The following is a 25086-nucleotide window of genomic DNA, read 5'->3' as shown; positions in this document are numbered from 1 at the left end:
ATATACTTGATTTTTTGGGGGGAGATAATCTCTGGCCCTGCACACTGTCTAGATCAGTGGTCCCCAACCTTGGATCTCCAGATGACTTTAACTGCAACTCCCAGAAATCCTGGGCAGTACGGCTAGTGGTGAAGGCTTCTAGGAGTTTTAGTCCAAGAAGTGTGGGTATCCAAAGACTGGGAACCACTGGTTTCAGTGCTTGGGATCCCACGTGAACCTTTTTGACCATTCTTAATGTAAGACAAGATGGAAGTGAAATAAGTAGATCAGTGTTTGCAAAAATTAAGTATGGCAATAATAACAGAAAGGTTTCTTGGATCAGACTTAAAGTCCCATTTAGTCCACTGTCTTTTTTTCCAAAAAGCCAAGCACATGGCTCAGAAAGACCACAACCACTACTTTCTCACTGTATCTCTCCCCTCCCCCCTCCAGCAATTAAGTTGTATTCAGTGACATGCTGCCTTGGAACCTGGAAATTCTTTTTAACTGTCATAATTAATAGCCTTTGATAGACGTGTCCTCAATGGATTTGTCTAATCCTTTCTTGCAGCTAGCTAAGCTACTGGCTGTTTCATCATGTGATAATGAATTTTATAAATTATGCATCAAACAATGCGTATAGCTTTTGTCTGCCCTAAATCTGCTTGTTCAGTTTGACTGCCAACTCTGTAGTTTGTCAGTTGATCCTAGAATTTCATTTTGTCACCAATGTTTCAGCTGAGTCTTCAGGATTTTTCTATGAATGGTTCTGGTGGATCAGTTCAGACATACTGTCTTACCAGCATCTTCCACAGCTAATATTCTTATAATTAATTCATCTGCTCTACTATCTCCCTGTTAATCCTTAGCCATTGGTTTCATTCTTTTGTTCCCTAACAGTCTTAACCTTCTTCCCTGACTTTTCTGTGCTTCTGATTGAGATTTTTTTTAAAGTTTAACAATAGGCTCCTAAACCACCACCACCCTTTTTAAAGCTAGCCTTATGTTTGCATCTGTTTTTATCAAGGTTATGGTCCTTTTTGTTCTTTTCACTTGAGCAAAACTTTTGTCTCATTTTCTGCCATCTTTCTTTGTGATTTAAATAACTGCTGAGAAGAAAATTCTGCCATTCATTAGCAATGTCCATTCATCATCTGTCCTTCTTTTAAAAGGTATAAAACTATTTTGTGTTTGCATTCCTTAAATATGTTTACAATATTTTCTCCTTGTGAAATAGGGTGAAATAAAAGTTGTAAAGTGGAAGTGTCCTGTATTTGGCTTGCCCCGATATAAGAGTTGTTGATTCATGTAGATGGCTTTTAGTGAGAGCACATTGTATCTCCCACTTTTCAGAATTGCAGAGATGATTTTTCTTTTTCCCCTCTCCCTTCTCTGTATTTGGAATGGAAAGAGTTAATAGGATAACCCGACAACAAAGCTTCTGAAACACAGCATAGAAATTGTGTTCTTTGTCATTTTGTGGGTTAGGGAAAAGAGACTGTGGGCAGCCCTGAAAGTGCTTTAATGAAAGCTGTCAGTGCTAGTAGAAGTTAATGATAAGGGGATGAAGAGGCAAACAAGGGCAAATGTAGAGGCTGTTTTAATGTAACTGATTGGTGGTTTTGATGAAAGAAACAACACAGTTTACTGTGTTCATTATTTTCCTTTCCACCATTTAGATGAGATGCTGTTCTAACAATTCTGTGACTCCTATTTGAAGGCAATATTGTCTCTTCCTCCCCTCCCAAAAACATTCATCAGCAAGCCATACATAAACAGGCAGAGCATGTGTTTCTCTTGTCCTGGTTGGATGCACAAATCTTCTTTATGTGCTCTGCTACTTTCCCCGTTGCCTAGACAATAACTTGTTCCCACTGAAGATGTCTGGCTCTCGTAAAGAGTTCGACGTGAAACAGATTTTAAAAATTCGATGGAGATGGTTTGGTCACCAGCAGTCTCCTACTAATCCTAGTGTTGATTGCCAGCCAAGCAGCTTCTGGGACAAAGGACAGAATGCAACAACTAGAGGTATAAAGTTTTTAGACTCAGGAAACCTACCGCTGTCTCTTGCCTCAATTGGTTTCCAAAGGTCCAACCAACAGGGTTTCCAGAATTCGCTGTCCTGGCCCATGGCATCTACCTCCAAAGTTAGTACATGTGAGTTCACCAGAGAGGACTGTGGCGGTGCATACTGGCTTGACAGATCTGATGCTGAGGAGGGAGCCAGTGAAGAGGAACATGCATCCGACAGCAGCTCATGCAGGTTTTTACTTTCTTGTTATGAGAAATTAGTTGTACCATCTATTTTTGTGCACAGAATGAATTGGGGAGGGGTTAAAACCTTCCATTGTAATGCTGAAAACATACTTATGTTTGTAGTCCAGCCAAAAGATTGGACTTCTTACCATGGAAAGTATGCAAAAATGTAGCCTTCATTAGTCTAAATTATGTTGAAAGTATTTCTGAAGATAGCATAGAATAAATTCTTATTTCTAATATATATTTTCAAGACCGATAGAACTAGGAAAGAAAACCAGGCATTTTACCTATACTGTAATTTTTTTAATGTATATTCTCTGTTTTAATAATTTGTCTTGTTCTATTTGTGTAGTAGGTAGTTACAACTTCCATCCTGATTGTGAAGCAGAACAGAAGTAAAATTTAAGGTTTTTAAAGGCTTTTTGAACCAATATAGCAGAATTAGGTTGTATAGCAAACTGTAGAAAAAGAGGAGCTGTTTTTGTCATGTATGTATGTTCTCCTGTAACATTATGTTAATGTGACATTTAATTTCAGGTAGGGTTGCATCCTTTTGAGGCTGCAGTAAATAATATGCATGCTTACTTTGAAATGTGTTACACTGAACTCATATGTAAGATTGCACTTTCAAGAGTGTCTTGCTGTTTATATTCCAGTAGACATTTGTGTTACCTTTGTTTTCTTTACCTTTTAAGGGAAGGTCAGGCTTTTCTTCTGTCTTCCTCAGCTCATTAAAATGTATGCTTAGTGCTACAAAAATGGTTCTTTAATAATACTTAGGGTTTTTTTTAAATGCACATAGTAAGTAAGCAAGCAAGCTTCCAGGTATTCTGATTGTGGAATATTGATGAACTTGGTCCCAATGGACTAATCTATCAGTTGTCAAAATATGTACGGGTTGCTGATTTTGTTTATTTTGATACATAGGAAACAGATTCATGAGCTGGTAGTCTGAGAGAAAACATACTACCATTTAACTTATTTTTTAGTGCATCTGCAAAAATTATCATGGGAAAAATGTATGGAAACGAAAAGGGTTTTTTTTATTTCTTAAATCCAGAATATTTGACTGAATAGCAACTGTTGTTTATTCATTGAACGATTAGTGTGTTTATTTGCATAAATGATTGAGGAGAGCCGCAGAAATAAATCTCTGCTTCAGGCTGTGTAGACTGGAGTGCATTTTAGCATTTTCAGCATCATCTGTTCAGTGTTTATTATAGAAGCATTACTAGCATTGCACAAATGTATTCACAAAGTATTCTTTCATGTAAAAAAAAATCTCATTTTTGCAGAGACATGTGAAGTACAGCAATTTTAATATTTTGGTAATTGTTGTTGAAGTTCCTGGTTCTTCCAGGGAACAATATTTAAAATAAATTGGAAAGGAAGTATTAATATAAATATGTCTTCAGAACAGCGTTCCCTGCATGGTACATAGAAACATATTGTGGCATACATACCACATAACAGTACTTATTATGAGAATGGTCAAATACTATGATTGCATGCAATTGAAAACAAGGTGTGGAAGTGTCTACACTCCACTTTGTAGTAGAGAGTCTATCCCTAGAGAGCCCAATTAGCTCAGACATACAGATTTGTCTGTAATCAGAAAATGCAAAGTGTCTGGCTGAACAAAACACCATGAGTGGCAAGAGCCGTGCCTGTATATCTGAAGGTGCTACTGATAGATCATTCTCCTTTTGTTAGTACAGTATTCTGCAAGGCTAGGAAAGAACGGAAAAAATTAGAAAGAGCAATTAGCTCAGATCTTTGGTTTGGTTCTGGGGTGGCCAGGTTTGGATCTGGTGCCCATTCAAACCAGCTGATTTCTCTTTAAAGATTCTGATGCCACCTCCTTGTTTGGAATCCATTAGCAATGAGATCAGCATAGTACATATTCACATTAACCTAGCTTGGGGGTGTCATGGTTGGAATAAAACCAGTATTTGTGTTTTTATATTAAAGTTATATGTTTCCCCTACTTCTTTTGTTTTCTGTATTTGTCAGATAAAGAGATTGCTGGATTGTGGATAAAAAAACTGAGCTTTTTATGTATCAAAATATATTTCATTGTAAATCTTTTTTCATATTAAAGACTATTTTTAAAAAAATGAGAATCAGAGAATGTGCAGGGATCACCTTTCCAGATACTGATATAATTTCTGAATATCTGAGTTTATGGTTTGATTTTCTAGCTTTTTCCTTATATTAGGAGGCAATCACTAATACAATAGAAATTAAATATATGTTTTCTTTCCGTCCATCTCTTAAATATGTGATTGAGATGTTATTCATTGTGGCTTTTTAAAAATTTTATTTATTTGTTTGTTTATGAATAGAAATTTTCCTTATCATCTTAAATCTCCCCAATGCAAAATTCTTTGTCAGTCTGAGTAACACAACTATTTCTTTAGAGAATTGAGAAATTTCCTTTTCTTGAGGTGTGAGTGAGGAAGGTTAAATAAAGCAAAATCATGCACATTTTCCTTAGTTACATGAATATTTAAATTGTATTTCTTCTTAGGATGCTATTAAATATCAACTTCTCTTCATAAAGTATTCAGTTTTTCAGTGTTGTCATTAGTAGGAACTAGAAACATAATAGAAATTACTCAGACTCCCTGGATCTGATCATGAAACTACAGCAGAGATGTTTCCTTGTCAGAAACTAATAAAATTGGTTACAGTAGTTTTCACATAGATTAAAAATGTTGATGGAATAAATGCATTTAAATTATGTTTATATGTAGACATGGTCATTAGTTGAGCTACAAATTGCAAAAAGCTAATAAACTGAGGCATCCGTTCCCCATTTCTGATTTGTTTTCCTCTGCCCATTTCTCTTTCAGCGTGGGCAGCTGGAGAAATAATTCAAAAATAAGGTGTAAACCCATCAGTGCGTTCCAATGGGGTAAAAACTCACCGTCCAGCAAAGATCCTCCATGCAGCGGCCATTTTCGCTGCCTGTAGAGCGAGGAATCTGTCCCTAAGCACAGCGGGGAGCCTTTTTAAGCACCCGGTGGCCATTTTGAAAACCCGACTATCAGCTGTTTTTGATCGTCGTAAAGCGAAAATTGGTTCCCGAAGCAGGGAACTGATCATAGCTAAGCGAAATTCCCCCATTTAGACCAATTTTTGCGATCGCAAAGATTGTCGAAAAGCAGATTCGTCGTAATGCAGGGCAATCGTTAAGTGAGGCACCACTGTATTATGGAAGTGCTGGGTAGCTCAGTGGTTTAGGTATCCATTTCTGGAGGCAGAGATTGGGAGTTCAATTCCACACTCTGCCTTCCTGTCAGGGGTGGACTCAATTATCTGTAGAGTCCCTTCCAGCTCGTTAATTCTAAGCATTTATTTATTTATTTATTTACTACTACTACTACTACTACTACTACTACTACTATTACTGTTGTTGTTGTTGTTGTTGTTGTTGTTGTTGTTGTTATAATAAATGAGCAATAAACTATGGGATTAGACTGTGATTCATGGCTAGTTAACAGCATCATTTATTAGCAAGGATGAGTTCATGGATCGTATCAGTCCAAATTTTGACAAACTACTCCAGGGCTTGTTGTGACAAGGAAACGTGTTGTTTTATTATTAATCCTCACAGTGGCATATCTTCAAGTATAGATTGTCAGTGCAAAATTCTGTGGTCGAAATAAAAATAAAGATTGTTTACATAGTTGGTCAGCTTTAAATGGCAGGATAGCTTATCCAAAATTGTTGGCTAACCCACACGTACTTCAGGCAGCATCATAGCATGGAAATGGCATTGGTCACCCTGCTAGATGACCTGCTGAGGGAGGCCGACGGTGGCAAAACGTCCTTGTTGATCCTCCTTAACATCTCAGTCACTTTAAATACCGTCAACCACGGTATCCTATTGAGGAGGCTCTCTGAGTTCGGGATCGATGGTCTTGCTTTTCCTTGGCTCCAGGCCTTCTTGGAGGATCATCCCCAGAGAGTACAGCTTGGGGAGAACGTATTGGACCCGTGGTTCCTCAATTGTGGGGTCCCTCAGGGTTCAATTATCTCCCCAATGCTGTCTAATATCTATATGAGGCCGCTGGGTGGGGTCATCTGGGGGTGTGGAGCGTCGTGTCACCAGTATGCTGATGACACTCAGCTCTACATCTCATTTTTTCCAACTGCAGTGGATGCAGTTACATCTCTTGAGTGCTGCCTGGGGACCATTCTGCAATGGATGCAGTTGAATGGATTGAGTTTGAACCAGGACAAGACGGAGATATTGAGGGTAGGTGCTCCTAGCATCAGTGGTTTGGGAAACTCCCTCTATTTTGGAGGGGTGAGTCTCACCACAAAGAGTGTGGTTCACAGTCTGGGGGTTCATCTTGACCCGGTGTTTACCATGGAGACTCAGGTAGCATCTGTGGTTTGCTCTGCCCATTTACATCTACAGCGGATTGCCCATCTGCATCCCTGTCTTGATGTAGGATCACTCACCACGCTTGCCCATGCACCTTGTAGTCTCGAGATTAGACTACTGTAACACTTTATACATGGGGCTTCCTTTGAGATTGATGCGGAAGCTTCAGATGGTCCAGAATACGGCGGTCTAGTTACTAACTGGGCTGAAAAGCCGAATTACATCATATTTCCCCCACTCTGGAGGCCTTACACTGGTTACCTATCCGCTTCCACATTTACTTCAAGGTTCTTATAATTACATATAAAGCCCTACATGGTTTAGGACTTCGATACCTGGCAAAGCGCCTTCTCTCACCTAGATCTACCCGTATCACCCGTTCTAACCAGGCTGGGTGGCTGAGGGGCCTAACTCGAAAGAGGCCCAGAAGGAAAAAAACTAAAAATCAGGCCTTCTCAGTGGTGTCCCCTCGCCTTTGGAACACACTGCCCACGGAGATTCATCTGACCCCATCACTGGGAGCTTTCAAAAGTAAATTGAAGACGTGGTTCTTTGTGGCAGGCCTTCCCACCAGCTAGTACTTAGCTCCTACTCTCATCTTTCCCAACTTGGATTTTCATATGTTTTTGTTTTATTTTTACTGTTTGTTTTAATCCTATCTGTGTTTGATTGTAAACTGCCCAGAGTAGATTTCTCCAGATGGGTGGTATAAAAATGAATCAATCAATCAATCAATCAATCAATCAATCAAATAAATAAATAAATAAATAAATAAATAAATAAATAAATAAATAAAGTTGCACTCCTGCTTAAAAATCCTGTTCATGGAACTACACTGCATGAGGCTGTAGCAATTTTTACTATGGCAAATTTCTGGTATAAAATAATTCCAGTTCCTCCCTACCAAGGTCACAAGTCTCCCATATGATCCCTTTTGTTATGGGCAAGATGTTGGGGGCTGCAGGGTAGGAGAAAATCTTTAATTTCTGAAAATAACCACAGTTGATGTCAGCAGATGTGTGTGATGTAGCTCCACTCATAAGGTCTCAGCCATTTACATGGTGAATCTTTTCTCTTTAAATCAATAATCTCATTCATTGTATGGTTACAAAAAGAAAAACTAAAAAGAAAACTGAATCTGGATAACGTAGTGTAGGTAAATAAGTCTGTTTCTGTTCCATGTGCATGTTAGGAAGAAGAAAACATGAGGGCCCTTCTGGCTATTATTTTTCTTCTCTTCTTTGTTCTTCAAATAAGGACAATTGAGTAGAACTGTGTTTGTTGTTCAAGCATGCTTGAAATCTAGAACAAAGTCAATACAAGGCAGCAGTGACTTAAGTAGCTTATTCTTGTGACCATACTGGATAACAGTTGTATTCATTATCAGTTTGAGCAACTACTTGTGGTTTATCATATGAAATCTATGAATAAGGTGACTGCATTTTAAACATGTTGCAGTAAAAATGTAGGAACAGAACTATTTATTATCTGGGGTTTAATCTTTCTAGAAGATTGAGGCTGTAATCTGATATACAAATACGTGGGACTAAACCCTGCTGAAAAGGTGCTTGTACTTGAGCAGAAAATCACATTAGTGCACTGCCAAAGATATTCTGATGAGAATATTACATTTTGTGCAATGACCAGGCATCTTGTTCCAGAAGATTTAGGCACATTTTCCCAGATTAGTATGAGAATAAGACTTACCAGCATTCAAGCTAAAATATTTTTATTTTGGAAAATTTAGGCTGAAATCCAATAGTTCGTCACAGTCAGAGTAGGCCCGATAAATCAGGAGCTCTTATGGAGGAGCTGACTCACCAAATAAATCCCCACTGATTCACTGAGCATATTCTAGTTGTTGTCTACTACTGGATTTCAGCCTATACCTTTTCACCTACCCAGGTGAATGTGTCAGTTGTAACTGTAAATGCTTCAGGGAATTGTAATTGCATGCATGCAATCTCTTCATATGTGTAGTTTGTGAATAATGCCTAGGAAGCCAAGAAAATAGTTGCATACTTGCGCTTTCTCCTTGCTCCACATGCTCTACTTCAGTGGTTCTTAACCTTTGTTACTCAGATGTTTTTGAACTGCAACTCCTAGAAACCCCAGCCAGCACAGTTGGTGGTGAAGGCTTCTGGGAGTTGCAGTCCAAAACTCCTGAGTAACCCAAGGTTAAGAACCAGTGCTCTACTTCATTAATCCTTAATTTGCAGCAAACCATGGTTTCTTACTTCACCCAAGCAGTGGAAACAGCAATTACTCAGTTTATGTACATGACACAGTAATTCAAGATCTGACCCTGTTTTGCATCCTTTAGAAGGCCAAGTGTAAACTGTGACTTGCTTATACAGCTATAGTAGCAAACTATGGTTTGTCTTACAGCGAGTAAAGGGAGAAGATAGTGTATGAGCAAAAGTCTCAGTCACACAAAAGCAATGATTAGGTGTCATGTGTGAGCAAAACTATTATGATCTCATATTTATTGATTACTACTTTAAATACTGTACAAATTATGAAACTGTACATCATCTGGTATACTAAAAATAGAGAGCTACTGAAATTGTTTTATAGAAAATAGTAAATGCCAAGAAAGCCTTATATTTTCATGAACCTTAAAAAAAGTAATAGTCCAAACTTTATGGCCTTGGAAAACCATCTGAGGAGATAACTACATTGCCCATTTATCCTCCAATTTGAAACATTTGACACAGAATAATTCAAATTAAAATCTAGTGACTAGTCAAAGTAAAGCTTGGTGTAGGGAAGCCCATTGTGGAGACATCTCTTTTTCGTGGGGAATCGTATATTGAATTTTAATTGTTGTGAGCCGCCCAGGGACCTTTGGGTAGAGTGGGCGGCATATAAATTAAATAAATAAATAAAAATAAATAAATATATTTTTTTGTTCAGCTGGCAGGTATGGTTTGAATATGCTCAGATTGGGTTGACATTGCCTTTGTCTGCTTTCTGCTATTGTGATCAACTGATCTGAAGGCAAAGGGGTACTCGCGGTGGTGTCAGTTACCCTAAACTTTGTGCCTGTTGTTTGCAAATAGTGTTTCTTTTTCAAATATTTTCAAGGCAGCTCTGGAATGCCATATCACTATGTCACTTCGGGAAAACTAAATTTAAAAAAAAAGAGTTGGAAATTGCTGATTGGCTCCTTGTGAAAGACAGCTTCAGCTATTAGGGAGCTTTCTACAGCTGCAGCTCTGCCTTTGGCCCTGGTGACTGCTTATCCAGATGATTACAGTGAGTTCAGACACGGAAACCTGATTTCAAAGAATGCAGCTCACAGCAGATTCAAGTGTATTCCCCCCCCCCATTGTTTAGTCATACAGTATGCTGAGGTTGGGTAGGGTAGAATGACCTCTATGGCTAAAGAGGAGCTCTACTAACAGGGTATCATCTCTGCCGCAAAGGCCTCTAGTATTCCCAGGGAAAGCCGGACAGACACTGGTACTAGTTGTGAGGATCAATGCAGGGTGATCACAGGCCTTACCAGAAGCAGATTTGGCTCCTTTGATTTACTGAATCCTAAATCAACTTGCCTTATAAACAGCAGCCCAGACTGGGTTCATTCCCTCCAGTTGTAACCACTTGAGATCTGACAGTAGAACCATCAGGAGAAAAAGGAGAGAAAAAATCCCCCCTGCTTTTATCCTAGCTGAGCTGAACTGGCTGGGGCTTATGAAAGATATAATATGACACATCTGGAGGACACCAGACAAAGAACAGAAGACTGCCTTAGTGCAGTCTTGTACTACTAAGCATGAACTCAGAACTGTCTGTTCACAGCTGTTTGTTTTATATTTGTTGCAAGGGACTTCTTTGTCTGGCTTCTCTTCCTGGAGCATCAGGTGTGCAGTTGCACCAGCTGAACATCAACAAAACATTAATATGATGAGAGTGAACCACAGTGCTATTTACGCTTTTACACATAAGTATGCAGGATATCAAATTTCCTGCACTGCCAGAAACCTTTTAAAGGCAGTTTCTTCAGGAAGTTGCAGGCATAATACAAAGTTTCCATCTAGAGCCTGAATCCAAAGAAACTGTTGGATGACTGGAAGCCGCTTTTTGAGGAGCATCTCAATGTCTTTCTAATGCAGGTCAGCTATATTAGCAATGCTACATTACCGTATTTTTTGCTCCATAAGATGCACTCCCCCCCCCAAAAAAAGGGGGGGGAGTCTGTGGATCTTATGGAGCGAAGCTGGCGATTTCGCCCCCACTGGCCCCGTGGAGGGAGCCTCGCGAGGGTCCGAGTGAGCCTTCCAGGACCCTTGCGAGGCTCCCCCCATGGGGCCAGCGGGGGCGAAATCGCCAGCTTCTAGGACCTTTTCTGAGGCTTGAAAGGCTCAGAAAAGGTCTTGGAAGCTGGCGATTTCACCCCCGCTGGCCCCGTGGGGGTGGAGGGAGCCTCACAAGGGTCCTGGAACAGACCCTAGGACCCTTTGGAGGCTCACCCTGCCCCCCCCCCGTGGGGGCAGAGACGGTGAAATCACCACCTTCTGGGACTCTTTTGAGGCTTGGGAAGCTTCAGAAGAGTCCCTGAAGGTGGCGATTTTGCCCCCTCTGACCCCCGGGGGGGCAGGGTGAGCCTCCAAAGGGTCCTAGGGTGTGTTCCATAAGATGGACCTCTCCATACGGCTCACCAAATTTTTAGGAGAAGAAAACAGATTATTTTCCTGTTTTCTTCTAAAAAATTGGTGCATCTTATGGAGAGGTGCGTCTTATGGAGCAAAAAATATGGTAAGTTTTGAGGAATTTTTCTCAAATTCTGCAGGGGCTTCTCTGGAGAGGATCAGAGCTGGAAGCTGTGTTTGGCACACATAAAAATGGGCATATAATGTGGTTATTTAAGTCCACCTTCTCTAAGCTGCTGCCCTGCAGATGTGGTAGACCACAACCCTCATCATTGCCAAACGGCATGAGCACTGGGTGCTGGGAATTATAGTCCATCACATCTGCAAAGGGCCTGCCATATTGGAGAAAAGCTGTTTTAGATCCTGGCATATGTTCTCAAAAGAGAGAGAAAGGCCACCACCTGGTGGATAGTGGATGCACATACTGTTTCTTCCAGAGAGAAGAAATTGTATGTGGTGTCTGGAAGAGAAGGAGAATGGCTCATTTCCCCAGCTGTCATATAGCTGGGGAAATTCATTTCAAGCAGGCAGTATAGGTGAAATAGCTTCAGTCCCTAATTTTGTCTAATCAGCAACATGTGAAAGGTACTTCTGTCCTTTGGAATGAAACAAATGTGATCCCCTGAATATACTGGCTGTAGTCTTAATAATAATTGAGCCCTGCTGCTCTACTTCTAGCTAGCATCGGACAGTAAGCTAGAGGTCACGGCTGATTTGCTTCTTCCATCCACCTATATATCTTCTTAATGGGCTGTTAAATTTGAAACTTAATTATGATCATATAAATGCCACTGCCATTAATTGCATCTTTGCTGAACAATTAACCACTTTCCCAGGCGCAAAATGTTCATTAGAGTGGTGCTCTGATTAACTTTGGAGAGATATCTGCAGCTAATAAAATGATGCTTGTCTTTTGGGTATGTGTCCAATTGAGTTGTTTCTATTCTACACATTCCTGTCAGCAAATCTGTAAAATATATGTTACGATGTAAAGAAACCTTTATCTAGATACACTAATTTGTTTTTAGATATTTTAAAGTACTTCCCTATAATTTAAAAATCATTCTGTGTTCTTCCTTGCTTATTTATGTACATTGTTTACTGTATATGTCACTCTTAAAAAATTCTTAGGACAACTCACATAGTAGAACTATCCAAAAATGATAACAATCAGATAAAAATATAAAAAAATTAAAAGGCCTTGAAATTTTTAATTTTCAGTGTAACAAATTATATCGTTCCATTTACCGAGTACCATTTGGAAATTAAAACTGAATAATACATATGGGTTGGAAAAGCTATTTATTGTCTAAACCAGTGGTTCTTAACCTTTGTTACTCGGATGTTTTTGAACTGCAACTCCCAGAAACCCCAGCCAGCACAGTTGGTGGTGAAGGCTTCTGGGAGTTGCAGTCCAAAACTCCTGAGTAACCCAAGGTTAAAAACCAGTGGTCTAAACTAGTGCCTCTGACCACTGGTGGGACACTAAAGTAGCCTAGGCGAGAGCAGGGTTTTTTAAAAATTCATTATCCAGCAATTCCCCCAGTCCTTCTGCAAGTTGTCTAATGAAATATGTCCTGAAAGCTTACAATAAATGATAAAAACATTAAAAGAATATGTATAAACATATACGTAGTTTTCATGGAAAGTTGGGCTTATTTTTTCTGTCACATTTGGATCCAGGTTCTTTAATATATTGATAGATTTAATGTAAGATATGAAAGGTTGAAAAGTGGTGAAATGCCCTCCCACCTATAACCCACCTCCATTTAAAAATCTTAAAAACTTAATGTTTAAAAGGTTTTTTATATGGCTGAGTAGTAGAACATCAGATCAGATCAGAGTCACACTGTATTTGAGATTCTGAACTTGGAAAAACTTTATAGAGGTCATCTGTGTTTTTTCCCCTGAAATGCTTAAAACACCTTTTCAAATTTATTTTCATAGGCAAAACTGAGTATGTCGAGTTTTCAATGTATATGTATTTTCCTTCCAGGACTTCCAGTAGCAGCCAGACGCTGTCATCATATCATACGATGGAACCTTGTACAGCTGATGAATTTTTTCAAGCACTTAATCATGCTGAACAAACCTTTAAAAAGATGGAAAACTATTTGAGGCACAAGCAATTGTGTGATGTGGTATTAGTTGCCGGTGATCGCCGGATTCCAGCTCACAGGTAAATATGCATATTGACCAGGAGTGGGCAAAGTGTAGCCCACCAAGGCTGATTTCACAACCAAGCCCTTCACTCTTTTTCTGATTTAAAAAAAAAAGTGAATTGCAGCTCCTGGAAGCCCCCTAAGAATGGCAATTTAAACAGATTGCAGCCCCTCCAACATCATAAAATGCCATCATTTCAGAACTGGAAGTGGACTTCAATCCATTTTTTGTCTCATGTTTGTGTCTTTCAGCATTGCTGGTAGTTTGTGTGGCTCTGGAGGGCCAAAAATAAGCACCCAGACCCACCAAAGTTGTCTACCCTGCTATTGACCCTTAAGATTTTTTGTTGTTTTTTAGTTGTTTAGTTGTGTCTGACTCTTCGTGACCCCATGGACCAGAGCACACCAGGCCCTCCTGTCTTCCACTGTTTCCCGGAGTTGGGTCAAATTAGTTTCAGAAAAGCTAGCTGCTTTTTTTAAAGCTGCTATTAAGCACAAAAAGCTTGCTCCTAAATCATCATAATATTGTAAAAACTGTAGCTTTGCTGTCTTTTCTACCAGTTTCTCAAGATTCCACTGTTGGTGGTGAAAATGAATGCTAGCTACATCATGTACAGTACTTATAAATGTGTCTCAACTATACTTTAGCTTTTTTGTTATCTTTGTCTCTAATAGCAAACCATTTCCTCTGTTTCTGATGTTTAACACGCAAGTGCTGTTGTTTATGCAGCCAAAGTAGTACCACCAATGCATGTACAAGAAGGAGGTGCCAGCAGGTTTGAAGGAATCCTGGGGTTTGTAAAAGTACCCCCCCACTCTCCCCTCCCCCCAAAAAAACTTCAGAATGAACCTCTGAGTTGCATTTAGCAACTACTGAATACTGTCAAAGTGTGAAGGCAAGAGGAGAAGGGGACGACAGAGGATGAGATGGTTGGACAGTGTCATCGAAGCAACCAAGATGAATTTGACACAACTACGGGAGGCAGTGGAAGATAGGAGGGCCTGGCATGCTCTGGTCCATGGAGTCACGAAGAGTCGGACAAGACTAGACGACGAATACTGTCAACCTTTTGGGAGGTGGCAGTGGGAAATAATCTTGAACAAAAAACATTCCATACTGCAACTTTTTGCCACTGATTCCACTTCCCCATAGATTCTATGACTGAAATCCTATTGCTTAGTGCAGTAAGTTACAAGTAGAGTAGGCCCATTGAATCAACAGGGATTTGGTGAGTCAGCTGCTCTGTAAGATCTATGGATTCAGTGGGCCTACTCTGGTTATCTGTGACTGGCAACAGGATTTCAAGCTGTATGCCAGATTTCAGCTACTTAATTGTAGCAAATGCCATCATTCACAAAAACTTCACAGACCCTGTGTTTCTTATTACCACTTCTGGATGAGAATGCCAACATCCACCTCAGATTTATTTCCCCCCCCTTTTCTTTTCTTTTCTTTTCTTTTCTTTTCTTTCTTTCTTTCTTTCTTTCTTTCTTTCTTTCTTTTTTTGATAATATGAGAAATTTTGTTAAACTTTGTTCATGTAGTTTTCTGTGTACTCTTACACTGTAAATTGAAAAAAAAATTCAGAAACAGTGGCCAGAATCTGATTGAATATTAATGCATACATAAGTGCACTGGCATAGCTTGCAATAGTGTGTAGCTGCTAATTAATCTAATTGATATCCTAGTCATGTCGAGTAACATAGATGGCACTGAACTAGGAATTCGGTCTGGGAATAATTAATAAGTGGCTGTTCACTTTGCCAGATAACGCCATTACGCTCATAACAGCAGAAATATTCAATTGGATTGTGGCCATTATATCATACAGAGATTTGGTTTTAAGAAACAGTTTACCGAATTCACACCATTGTCCCTTCAAAGGGTAAAGGGGTGTATGATAGATTGACTGTCATCCCTTTTGCCCCCTTTTCCAGATTGGTGTTGTCTTCTGTCTCAGACTACTTTGCAGCCATGTTTACTAATGATGTAAGAGAGGCAAGGCAAGAAGAAATTAAAATGGAAGGTGTGGACCCAAATGCGTTATGGGCTTTGGTGCAATATGCATATACAGGTAATGAAAGTGGCTAGTGAAGTTGTATGATAAGCTGTGGTGAACAGATGCTAAATTCTGTCCTTATATCCAGAATTTGAAGACCAGTTCACACATGCAAGTTGCAGGTTCTCCATCCTTTCCAGCTCTTTTGCCTAAAAGGTGAAATGTGATCACTTCTCTATGTGTATATTATTCTTGTTACTGAACTGACTGTGATGCACTAGAACAGAGGTTACTCATCAGCATAAATAGTGCAATGAAAACTATCTAGTGACTGCATTTGGATGATTATATGCTGACATAAAAATATAAAAATGAGTTTCACATCTTTGCAGGCAGCTTCCTTGTTCCTCCGTCTTTGCAGAAGATACTGAATAAACCAGGATATTTTCACTCAACAATAGATTCCAAATTTGGATGTGACAAGAAAACATAGCTAAACTTTTGTATCTGTTGCATTTACTGTGAGCAAAATCCCCAGCGCTCACCGGCTGGTTATGAAAAGATAAATTCATTTTGACTCCATAACTGGAAAGTGCAGAACATGAAGTTACAGGCAAAAACATCCTAATGCATGTGCAGCTTTCTTTGTTTAGAAAAAAGAGGACTTTGGCAAGCAAGGGAAACTTTTTATCTATCAGCTGTTGACTCACTGATAAAACCTCACAGCAGACCAAGTCATTTGCATGCCAATTTGACATAGAGAGAAAAATCAGATACCCTGTTTCCCCAGAAATAAGACCTAACCTGAAAATAAGCCCTAGTAGGGATGCTCATAATATAAGCCCTACCCCAAAAATAAGCCCCAGTTAAGTGAAACCCTGCCCTCTACCATTGTGCAGCAACGATAAGATGACATGGTTGTAAAATAAAACATCCCCTGAAAATAAGATCTAATGCATTTTTGGAACAAAAATTAATATAAGACCCTGTCTTCTTTTCGGGAAAACACGGTAGATGTATTTGAAAACACTAGTTGTGTTGATTGATTACTTCACATTTTCAGGCTTCCCTTTTCTTGGCACCACACCATCTCTGCTTGTCTGCCTTTGGGAGTTCTATCGTATCCCCAGTAGTGTGGAGAGAGAACAGAATGGCTTCTGGTTAAGCTAGCTGTACTTAATTCAAATTGAAATCAGTATGATTTCAGTGATTACTATCTTATCCTATAGATTTCACTGGGAGCCAGGTTCAACTATCTAGTTTGGGTCTAAACCAGGATGGTTTATTATTTATTTCCAAATTCTGAGATGAAATTGATGAAATATCACAGGAGATATAGGCAAAGAAATTACATAATTCAGAGCTGTAAATATGGTATGAGCCGTTCTTTAGATTACATTAAAATGAGTTTACCAGTTCACAGAAGATATACTTGTCAATTACTATTAGCCATGATTGTTGTTAGGTGATGAAGCACCTTTGAATGCCAAATGGTTGAAGAAGAACAGGATAGGTGTTTCTTCTGTGCTAATTTGTGGTCTTTCTGGAAGCATTTTTCTGCCTACTCTAGGCAAAAAGATGACTTGGTCTGGATGGACTGTGTGTCACCAAGCAAAGCTCTTATGTCATATTCTTTCTTAGAGAATTAATACCTTTTCTAACTACTTAGGTCGCCTTGAATTAAAAGAAGATAATATTGAATGCCTGTTATCTACAGCCTGTATTCTCCAGCTCTCTCAGGTTGTAGAAGCCTGCTGCAAGTTCTTAATGAAGCAACTTCATCCATCCAATTGCCTTGGAATCCGCTCCTTTGCTGATGCGCAAGGTTGCACAGATTTGCATAAAGTGGCCCACAATTACACTATGGTAGGTTCTTTCTTTGCAGTCTCCTTACTGCCCCTATGACAAGGTCAGAGGAGAATAAAAATCTTCTCATATATCACAGAATCTAGTCCATGCTTACAGTTGCTGTCATGAGTTGAAAGCTCTTAGTTTACATCTTAGTCCTGCCAAGAGCTGATTTGCCTTGGGCCAGCTGTTTCTTAACTCTGTCTATTCTTTCTCATGTGGAGCATGAAGATCCCATTACTGGCCTACTTTTGCAGGGTGTAATAATAATTTCTAAGTAGAGATGGGCACAAACCACCAGTTCACCCCTAGCAGTGCCGGCTTGAAATCCTGACCAGCACAGCTAATGTTGAAGGCTTCTGGGAGTTTTTGTTCAAGAACATCTGGGGACTCAAGGTTGGGAACCACTGTTCTAGAGCAAAGAAAGTGTGGCCTTTTGGAAATTATTGGATTGTGGCTCCTGTTATCCCTCAACATTTCTTATCCTGGCTAGGGCTGATGGGATTTGTAGTCCAGTAACATTGTGGTGGTGCTGCGGGTTAAACCACAGAAGCCTCTGTGCTGCAAGGTCAGAAGACCAGCAGTCATAAGATCGAATCCACGCAACAGAGTGAGTTCCCGTCGCTTGTCCCAGCTCCTTCTAACCTAGCAGTTTGAAAACATGCAAATGCAAGTAGATAAATAGGTACCACCTCGGTGGGAAGGTAATGGTGTTCCGTGTCTAGTTGCGCTGGCCATGTGACCACGGAAACTGTCTTTGGACAAACGCTGGCTCTGTGGCTTGGAAATGGGTCCAGTCGGACACGACTGGACTAAACCTTTACCTTTAACATCTGGAAGGCCATGTGTTTTCTAGCACAGGGAATGTTGGATGCAAACAATTATTTGTTACTGCACTGCTAAAATATACACTTCAAGAAATTTATTATGCAAGGCATCCAATCTGTTTTTTCATGTGTTTCCTGTTCATTTGTTTTACTACTTTTTGTATTTTACTGATGCATCATTTCCCCTTCAACTAAGCTCTTGAGACGGCTTCCAACAGCTCCTTAAAGCTATAGCCATTGAAATCACTACCTCAAGCGTATTGACAATGAAATAAGTGGTGACACCATTTTAGCATTTAGTAGTTTGACATGAATGAAATTTTAATTAGGTGAATTTTAAAATGCTATTTTCTGGAGTAATTAGTTGTAGTTGATGAATCCTTCCCACAGTCTCTTTTTAATTCAACATTAAAATTGAATTTTAGTAATAATGAGTAATACAGAAGCATCTACTTTAGTTGAAATGAATGTTGCCATGGAAACAGAATAGAAACGTGTAGTCCAATCGAATCTTCAATTAGAATAATCCCATACTAATTTCATTTGCTTAAAAGTTTGAAAGCAGAGAAATTTAACAGTAAAACAGCAGCTATTTGATTTTCTTTCTTTAAAAACGTTTAACTCTAACTTATTAAAAACAATGAATTATGCTGATAATGATTATTATTATTATTATTATCATTAGTTTTATTTATATGCCGCATTTCTCCCAACAAGGGACCCAAAGCGGCTTGGGTGAGTTCCAATATGTGAACATTTTATTTGTATTGTATCTTCACACACAGATGCTTTTTTTCTGAGGGCCTTTAATGTTTGAAAGGAATGAATGTGAACTGCTTATGATTAAATCTAAAACTACCCTTGCTCTTTTGCTGCCTCTGATCAACCTTATAAGGTTATTTTGCATATGTACATTTGAACACTTAAAATATCCTGTTGATAAAAGGCAAGCACCTGTTTTTAAGACTGTTCTTAATATGAGAGATTTAAATGTGAAATTTATTTTGTGGAGATACACATTCAGACATTATTCTCTAGTCAAAACATTAGAGTTCTGCACATATTAGCATCCTCAATTTTCACTTGAAATGAGTGTTTCCTAGTTGGAGGATTCTGGTAAACTGATAGTTTTTTCAGTAACTAAATTGTGCCTTTAGTCATATGTCTTGGACATACAGACATGGTTTTATTTCACTGAAATATCAATAAGACAGTACCCTGATACTGCAACTTACAGATGAATTTTACTTCTGTGTTAAAACACAATAAAATACCTTAAATACTTCTTTGCACAGATCTATTGTAAGAAACATGGTTTACTTCCTTCTTTTTCTTTTCTTGTTTTCATCTTCTGAAACAAAGAACTAGCAGAACCAGGATAAATTATGCAATACAGTGGTGCCTCGCACAGTGAGGGTTAATCCGTCCCGGATTAACCCTCACTGTGTGAAACATCGCTGAGCGGGGCAGAAAAGCCCATTGGAACGCATTAAACATCGTTTAATGCGTTCCAAATCGTCTGAAAACTCACCGTTCAGCGATGCTTCCGGGGTCTGGCAGCCATTTTCGCACCCTCCCCTCGCTGAACGAGGGCAGGAAAATGGCTGCGATCAGCTGTTCCGCGGCTTCAAAATGGCCGCCGGAACAGCCGAAAGGGCCGGGCGCAGCGTTTTCGCGCCCTTGGTAAGCGAGGGGAGAGCGCAAAAACGCTGCGCGCGGCCAATTCGGCTGTTCCGGCAGCGTTTTCGCGCCCTCCCCTTGCTTACCAAGGGCGTGAAAACGCTGCACCCGGCCCTTTCGGCTGTTCCGGCGGCCATTTTGAAGCCACGGAACAGCTGATCGGCGGGTCGCAAAGCGAAGGTCGGTAAGCAAACCGCTTACCGACCTTCGCTCTGCGATTTTCGCCCATTGGGGCCATCGCTGTGCGATCGCATTAGTGATTGCAAAAGCGTCCTCGTAGAGCGAATTCATCGCTCTACGGGGCGCTCGTTGTGCGAGGCACCACTGTATAATAAATACAACATAAATTATGCAAAACAGAGATTGTATATTTTCTTCCATTGGATTTGGATTTGCTTTTGTATTTCCCTAGCAGAGAAAAACACAGAAATCTTGTTCAGAATGACACCAGTATTTCTGCTCCACGGTCAACTCTTATCTTCTTCGTTAACCCATTCTTGTGGGGAAAGGATTTCATGATTAAGAGCAATGAATTACTTGGGAGTGCAGTTCTCCTGTATGTCAAGTAGCCTTGGAAGACTTGCCAGAAACTTGCAGTCAGGGTATTTTGGATCCTTTTGCCTCCTATGTTTTTCTGTGTGGAAAAGTGAGGCTTGTTTGTAAAGCTGTGATACAAACAAACATGGCTTCTAAGAAAGTGTTTTCTTCTGTAGCTTTAAGAGATGTTCCCTGAACTTAAGTCTGAAATGAATATTCTTCTAGCAGCCATTGTCAGTGGGGGCCATAAGGCTCCCTTGGGAGCCCTGGAATATTTGAAGGGGGCCACAGACTGGAAACAGTTCTTCACACACCACCTAATAAGGTTCACTGTGCACCTTATACAATCTTGATTTGGCCTATATTTATTTCATATTTTGTTTATGGTCAGGGATGAAAAAGGTTAACAATCGCTGCCCTAAAATGTGGCTTATTTCTGTGGTACTGGCCATGCTGAAACTGATACCTGAGCATGTGGTTTGCATTCTAGCTCTCATTTACTGCTATTGCTGCCATTCCCCTTCTTTAAATAATTCTCTTTAGCTGGACATCTGCCTGATTGCTGTTGGAAAGGAAGGAAAAGTAAGTTAGACCTTCTGTCTCTCTTAAGTAATAGACCTTGCCATTCCATGACTTATGTACCTAAATGAATTTCCCTCTGTTTTTCTATTCTTCTTCTTGTTTTCTGTTTATTATTTGCAGGTCATGCAAATTATTGGACAGAATTCTAAATATTTTTTCCATAGAGGAGTGTGCCAAATGTACTACTATTTGAATAATTTTTTCATACACATTATTTTTCTGAAAAGGAAAAAAAAGGTTTTGTGATCCTAGCACACAATCCAAGAGCAAGAGTGTCTTGTACCTTTATTTGACCACTAAAATCTTGTTAACAGGCAAGATTTCAAGATAAAATGTAGTTTACACACTAGATAAAATACAGCCATATTAAGCGTATTACCTGGAGAAAGACTGGATAAAGCTTTATCTGGGTAACTTATCTGAATGCTGAATGAAATTTCCCTGGTTTCCAAAATGGAGGATATTCAATATGAAGACATTTTTAACCTATGTACCTATTTGCTGCCACATTTAACAAGTATTCCATTTCAGATAAGGTTTTGGTTTTCTTGACCTGAGGTATGTGTCTGTGTTTCTGCCATTTAGGAGCATTTCATGGAAGTAATAAGAAACCAAGAATTTGTGTTGTTACCTGCCACTGAAATTGCAAAACTGTTAGCAAGTGATGATATGAACATTCCTAATGAAGAGACTATCCTTAATGCATTGCTTACATGGGTACGGCATGATTTAGAACAAAGAAAGAAGGATCTAAGTAAACTCTTGGCATATATCAGGCTGCCCCTGCTTGCACCACAGGTAAATCGCTGTTATTTTTATAGCTTTTCACTAGTCTTTCTCAAGTTGCTATCAAATTAAGGTGATACAGCTTAACCTGTTACATAGAGAAGTTTTCATTTGTATACATTGGCCAGAATCGTACTGAAATTGGTTGCAGCTAGTTTACAGCTGACTTGGTCATGTGCCTTACTGAATGTTAGTCACATGACTGGCAGCTTATTGATTAGTTGTAATTTGCTGCTGCAATTTATTTCATTTTGTTAACTTCAGAATAAAATCCCTGTAGAAGTTTGTCTATTAGAGTCCATGCATCAAAATTAGGTTAATATTAATATAGTATCACCAGTATGCAGTGAATTAATGTAAGTTTTAGAAAGGAAAACAAAATTATATCATGCCCCTCATTATTCTAGAACAAGTCTTTACAAGTTGCTGTTACTGTAATTTTCCGTGTATGAGATTCCCCGTTGTATAAGATCCCCCCACTTTTCTAACCCAAAATTAAGAAATCAGTATTTTAAACATAAAACAGAATATATGTTTATTTAGTAATTATGTAAGATTTACCTACCAGTACTGTCATATTATGCATCACACTTAGCTTTGAGCATATCACTTTATTCAGCCCCTGGGTTCAGAATGCTCGGACATTATCAGTCTGTGTTACATCTGAGCACTGCCTACAAGCTCTGTCTCTAATGAGATGTGTTCCAGTTGGTTTGTTCCACATCAGCTGACATCAGAGAAATTTGAACAGCCCGTTGGAACAGTAACATTGGCTTTAATTATACAGTGGTGCCTCACTAGACGATTGCCTCGTGGGACGAAAAACCCGCAAGACGATTGGTTTTTGCAATCACTATGGTGCCTCGTAAGACTTTTTTTCTATGACTGCATTGCAAGACTTTTTTTAGACCAATGCTTCGCAAGACTTTTTTTTAAGACCAATGCTTCGCAAGACTTTTTTTTTTAAACCATTGCATAGGGAACCTCACAAGACGATTTTTTCACAAGATGACAATTTTCGCGGAACAAATTAAAATAGTCTTGCGAGGCACCACTGTACTACTGTAGGAGAAGACTGTAACCATGAGCCCATGTATATACAAAATACATACAAAATAAAACCTTGTTTCCTGTTGTTTTTGAGCCTGATTTCCTCTTTTCTCTGCATTGCATGTGATATGAGAAAAACAAAAAACAGGCCTTCTTGTCAGTGGCCCCTCATCTCTGGAACAATTTACCTGAAGAGATCCGCCTAGCCCCCTCGCTGAGGACCTTTAAGACCAATCTGAAGACATGGCTTTACAGACAGGCCTTCCCTACAGCGATCACCTAGCCTATTTCTCTTTTTTTTTTCAACCCCCCCATCTTGAATTCTGCTGTTAATTTGGGTTGTATCTTTAGTTCATTTATAGCTTCTTAGTTTATTTTTTATATATGCTGGCCAGTGATAGAAAACTGATTACCGTATTTTTTGCTCCATAAGACGCACTCCCCCCCAAATAGTGGGGGAGAAAGTATGTGTGTGTCTTATGGAACAAATATAGTAAAAAAGGGGTTCAACCACCACCACCCAGAAGCCCCCCACTGCCATGCTGGGAGGCCTCTGAACTAGCACCAGAGATTGCTTGCTGTTTGGACCTCACCATTCTGCACTGCTGGCTTTCTAGGATCTGCTTCCTGGAGCCCACCTGGAAAACCAGCAAGGCCAACAGGCCTATGGCAGCAGGCAGGGAAAACAGCGAAGGACAAAAGGGGAGAGAGTAATTATAGAAAAACCAGGGGAAACCACAAACACAGTCCCCCACTTAGGCAGTTATTTTCCCATATTTGGGGAAATCACAGGGGTCAGCACATCCAAAGTGCAATAGATGAGCCTCACCCTGGGAAAACCACTTTGATGATCATGGTATCTTCCCTGCCATGGTATGAGTTGGAATGGCCTCTGAACCTCCTGCCCCTTTCTGTGCCCTGTCCCCCAAAGGCATGGTGACCCCCCCGGCTGCACCTCCTGATCAGAACAGGGCTGCACAGCCCCAGTCCCGAAAGAGGCCAAGAGAGCTACTCAGTGTTTTGGGGTGCCCCACAGGACCCCCATCAGGGGCTGGATGTTCCTCCCACAATCCTCCAGTGCACAGATATTCGCATACCTAATATGCGGGGAAGGCAGGGAAAGCGAGGAAATTCAAACTTTCAGTTAGTGAAGAGGCTGCTTGTCTGCTTCCTTGCTAGTCCAAGCAGTTAGAGAGTTGGGAGAGAGACCTGGGACTGCCTGGTATTGTCGTTTTAAAATGTAAAATTTAGTTTAAAAGCTGTTTGTATGGGGTTAGTGCTTGGGAGAAAAGGTGCTCCGTTTGAGTTGAAACCTGTGTTACAAACAGCTATGATGTCACCTGTCCTTCAAGGTTTAGGCTGGAGTGTTAACATCCAATGGTGGTCGGAAGGCGGGACATCAGGGGGAGGAGCTGGGATATATAGGGGTGTGTATGTGTGTGAGGGTCAGATCAGGATCTATGAGTGTTGAGATGAGATAGTGATCAGATTGTGTGGAGATAGGAGTCTGTGTGAGCTAGAGCCTTTCTTTATGTGATTACCTGATTTATTTGTTATACCAATCTTAATGTACCAATCAATAAACTTTAGTTATTTTGTTTGAAATCCATTCCGGCCTGAAGATACTTATTGCAGGGAATGGTTGGTGGCAGACTACCAGAAGAGTAACAGTGGAGTGACGTAGCGACCTTCCTTTGTGAGGTAGAAGGAGGCCGTTACAAAAATTTGGTGCCAGCTTGTGGGATACAAAGAGATCCAGTGAAGCCTTGGCTGAATCGCGCCCAGAGCAAGGGTATTTTAGTCAGGGACGTCCGAGTGGACGCGTGGGTGACCTTCTAGGACTTGTCTCAAGGGGAGAAAGTCTAGTAGAGGGGCGCTGAAACTCAGACTGGGGACTAAGATAGGGAAGCTCTGAGGTGACCATCTTTGTGGGAGGAGTGACCCAAAAGGCTGAGGCTGTGGTGGGGCTGGCCTGTCCTGAGTTCAGTGGAACTCTGAGGGGACAGAGCGGAAGCCAAAAGACAGCAACGCTGAGGGAACTCTCCATTTAGACAGCAGAGCCTGAGGAGAGGCAGAGCTGTGTGAATTAAGATTGGTACCAGAGACAGAGTAAAGAGAATTCACTCTGTTTAGTAAGAGGCCTAGCGAAAGGGGCAGGAGCCCAGTTACTGTTTCTATCTGTCAGTGCTGGAAAGGACAGCGACAGTATATCTCACAGACTCAGAGTAAAGAAAAAAAAAGTGTTCTTTTAAACTGAGGCTTGAAAGTAGAAAACAACCTTTTGGGTGAAAGATTATGCCCTTGACAAGGAGAAAAATGACTGAA

The 25086-nt window shown here is 40.1% G+C and overlaps 1 protein-coding gene and 1 pseudogene across 11 annotated transcripts in view; one reads left to right on the top strand and one right to left on the bottom strand.

Annotated features, from left to right (window-relative positions):
- KLHL5 (kelch like family member 5) overlaps positions 1–25086 on the top strand; it is a 64487-nt gene that overhangs the window by 17627 nt on the left and 21774 nt on the right. For 4 of the 11 annotated variants that reach the window (XM_073001157.2, XM_020786301.3, XM_020786302.3 and 1 more), the window contains 4 exons: positions 13286–13468; positions 15390–15526; positions 17121–17317; positions 21511–21723. In XM_073001157.2, coding sequence (XP_072857258.2) covers positions 13326–13468; positions 15390–15526; positions 17121–17317; positions 21511–21723 — 690 coding nt within the window. In that variant the 5' untranslated portion in view covers positions 13286–13325. Of the gene's footprint in view, positions 1–1022; positions 2243–6422; positions 6503–13285; positions 13469–15389; positions 15527–17120; positions 17318–21510; positions 21724–25086 lie in introns of those variants that run through there. The other 7 variants (XM_073001156.2, XM_073001154.2, XM_073001155.2 and 4 more) reach the window with 4 other exon arrangements.
- LOC140707866 (U1 spliceosomal RNA) lies at positions 23488–23638 on the bottom strand (annotated as a pseudogene).

The sequence above is a fragment of the Pogona vitticeps genome, chromosome 5 (genome assembly GCF_051106095.1).
Source record: "Pogona vitticeps strain Pit_001003342236 chromosome 5, PviZW2.1, whole genome shotgun sequence".
NCBI classification, from domain to species: Eukaryota; Metazoa; Chordata; class Lepidosauria; order Squamata; family Agamidae; genus Pogona; species Pogona vitticeps.
This window is presented reverse-complemented; position numbering and strand designations above follow the sequence as displayed.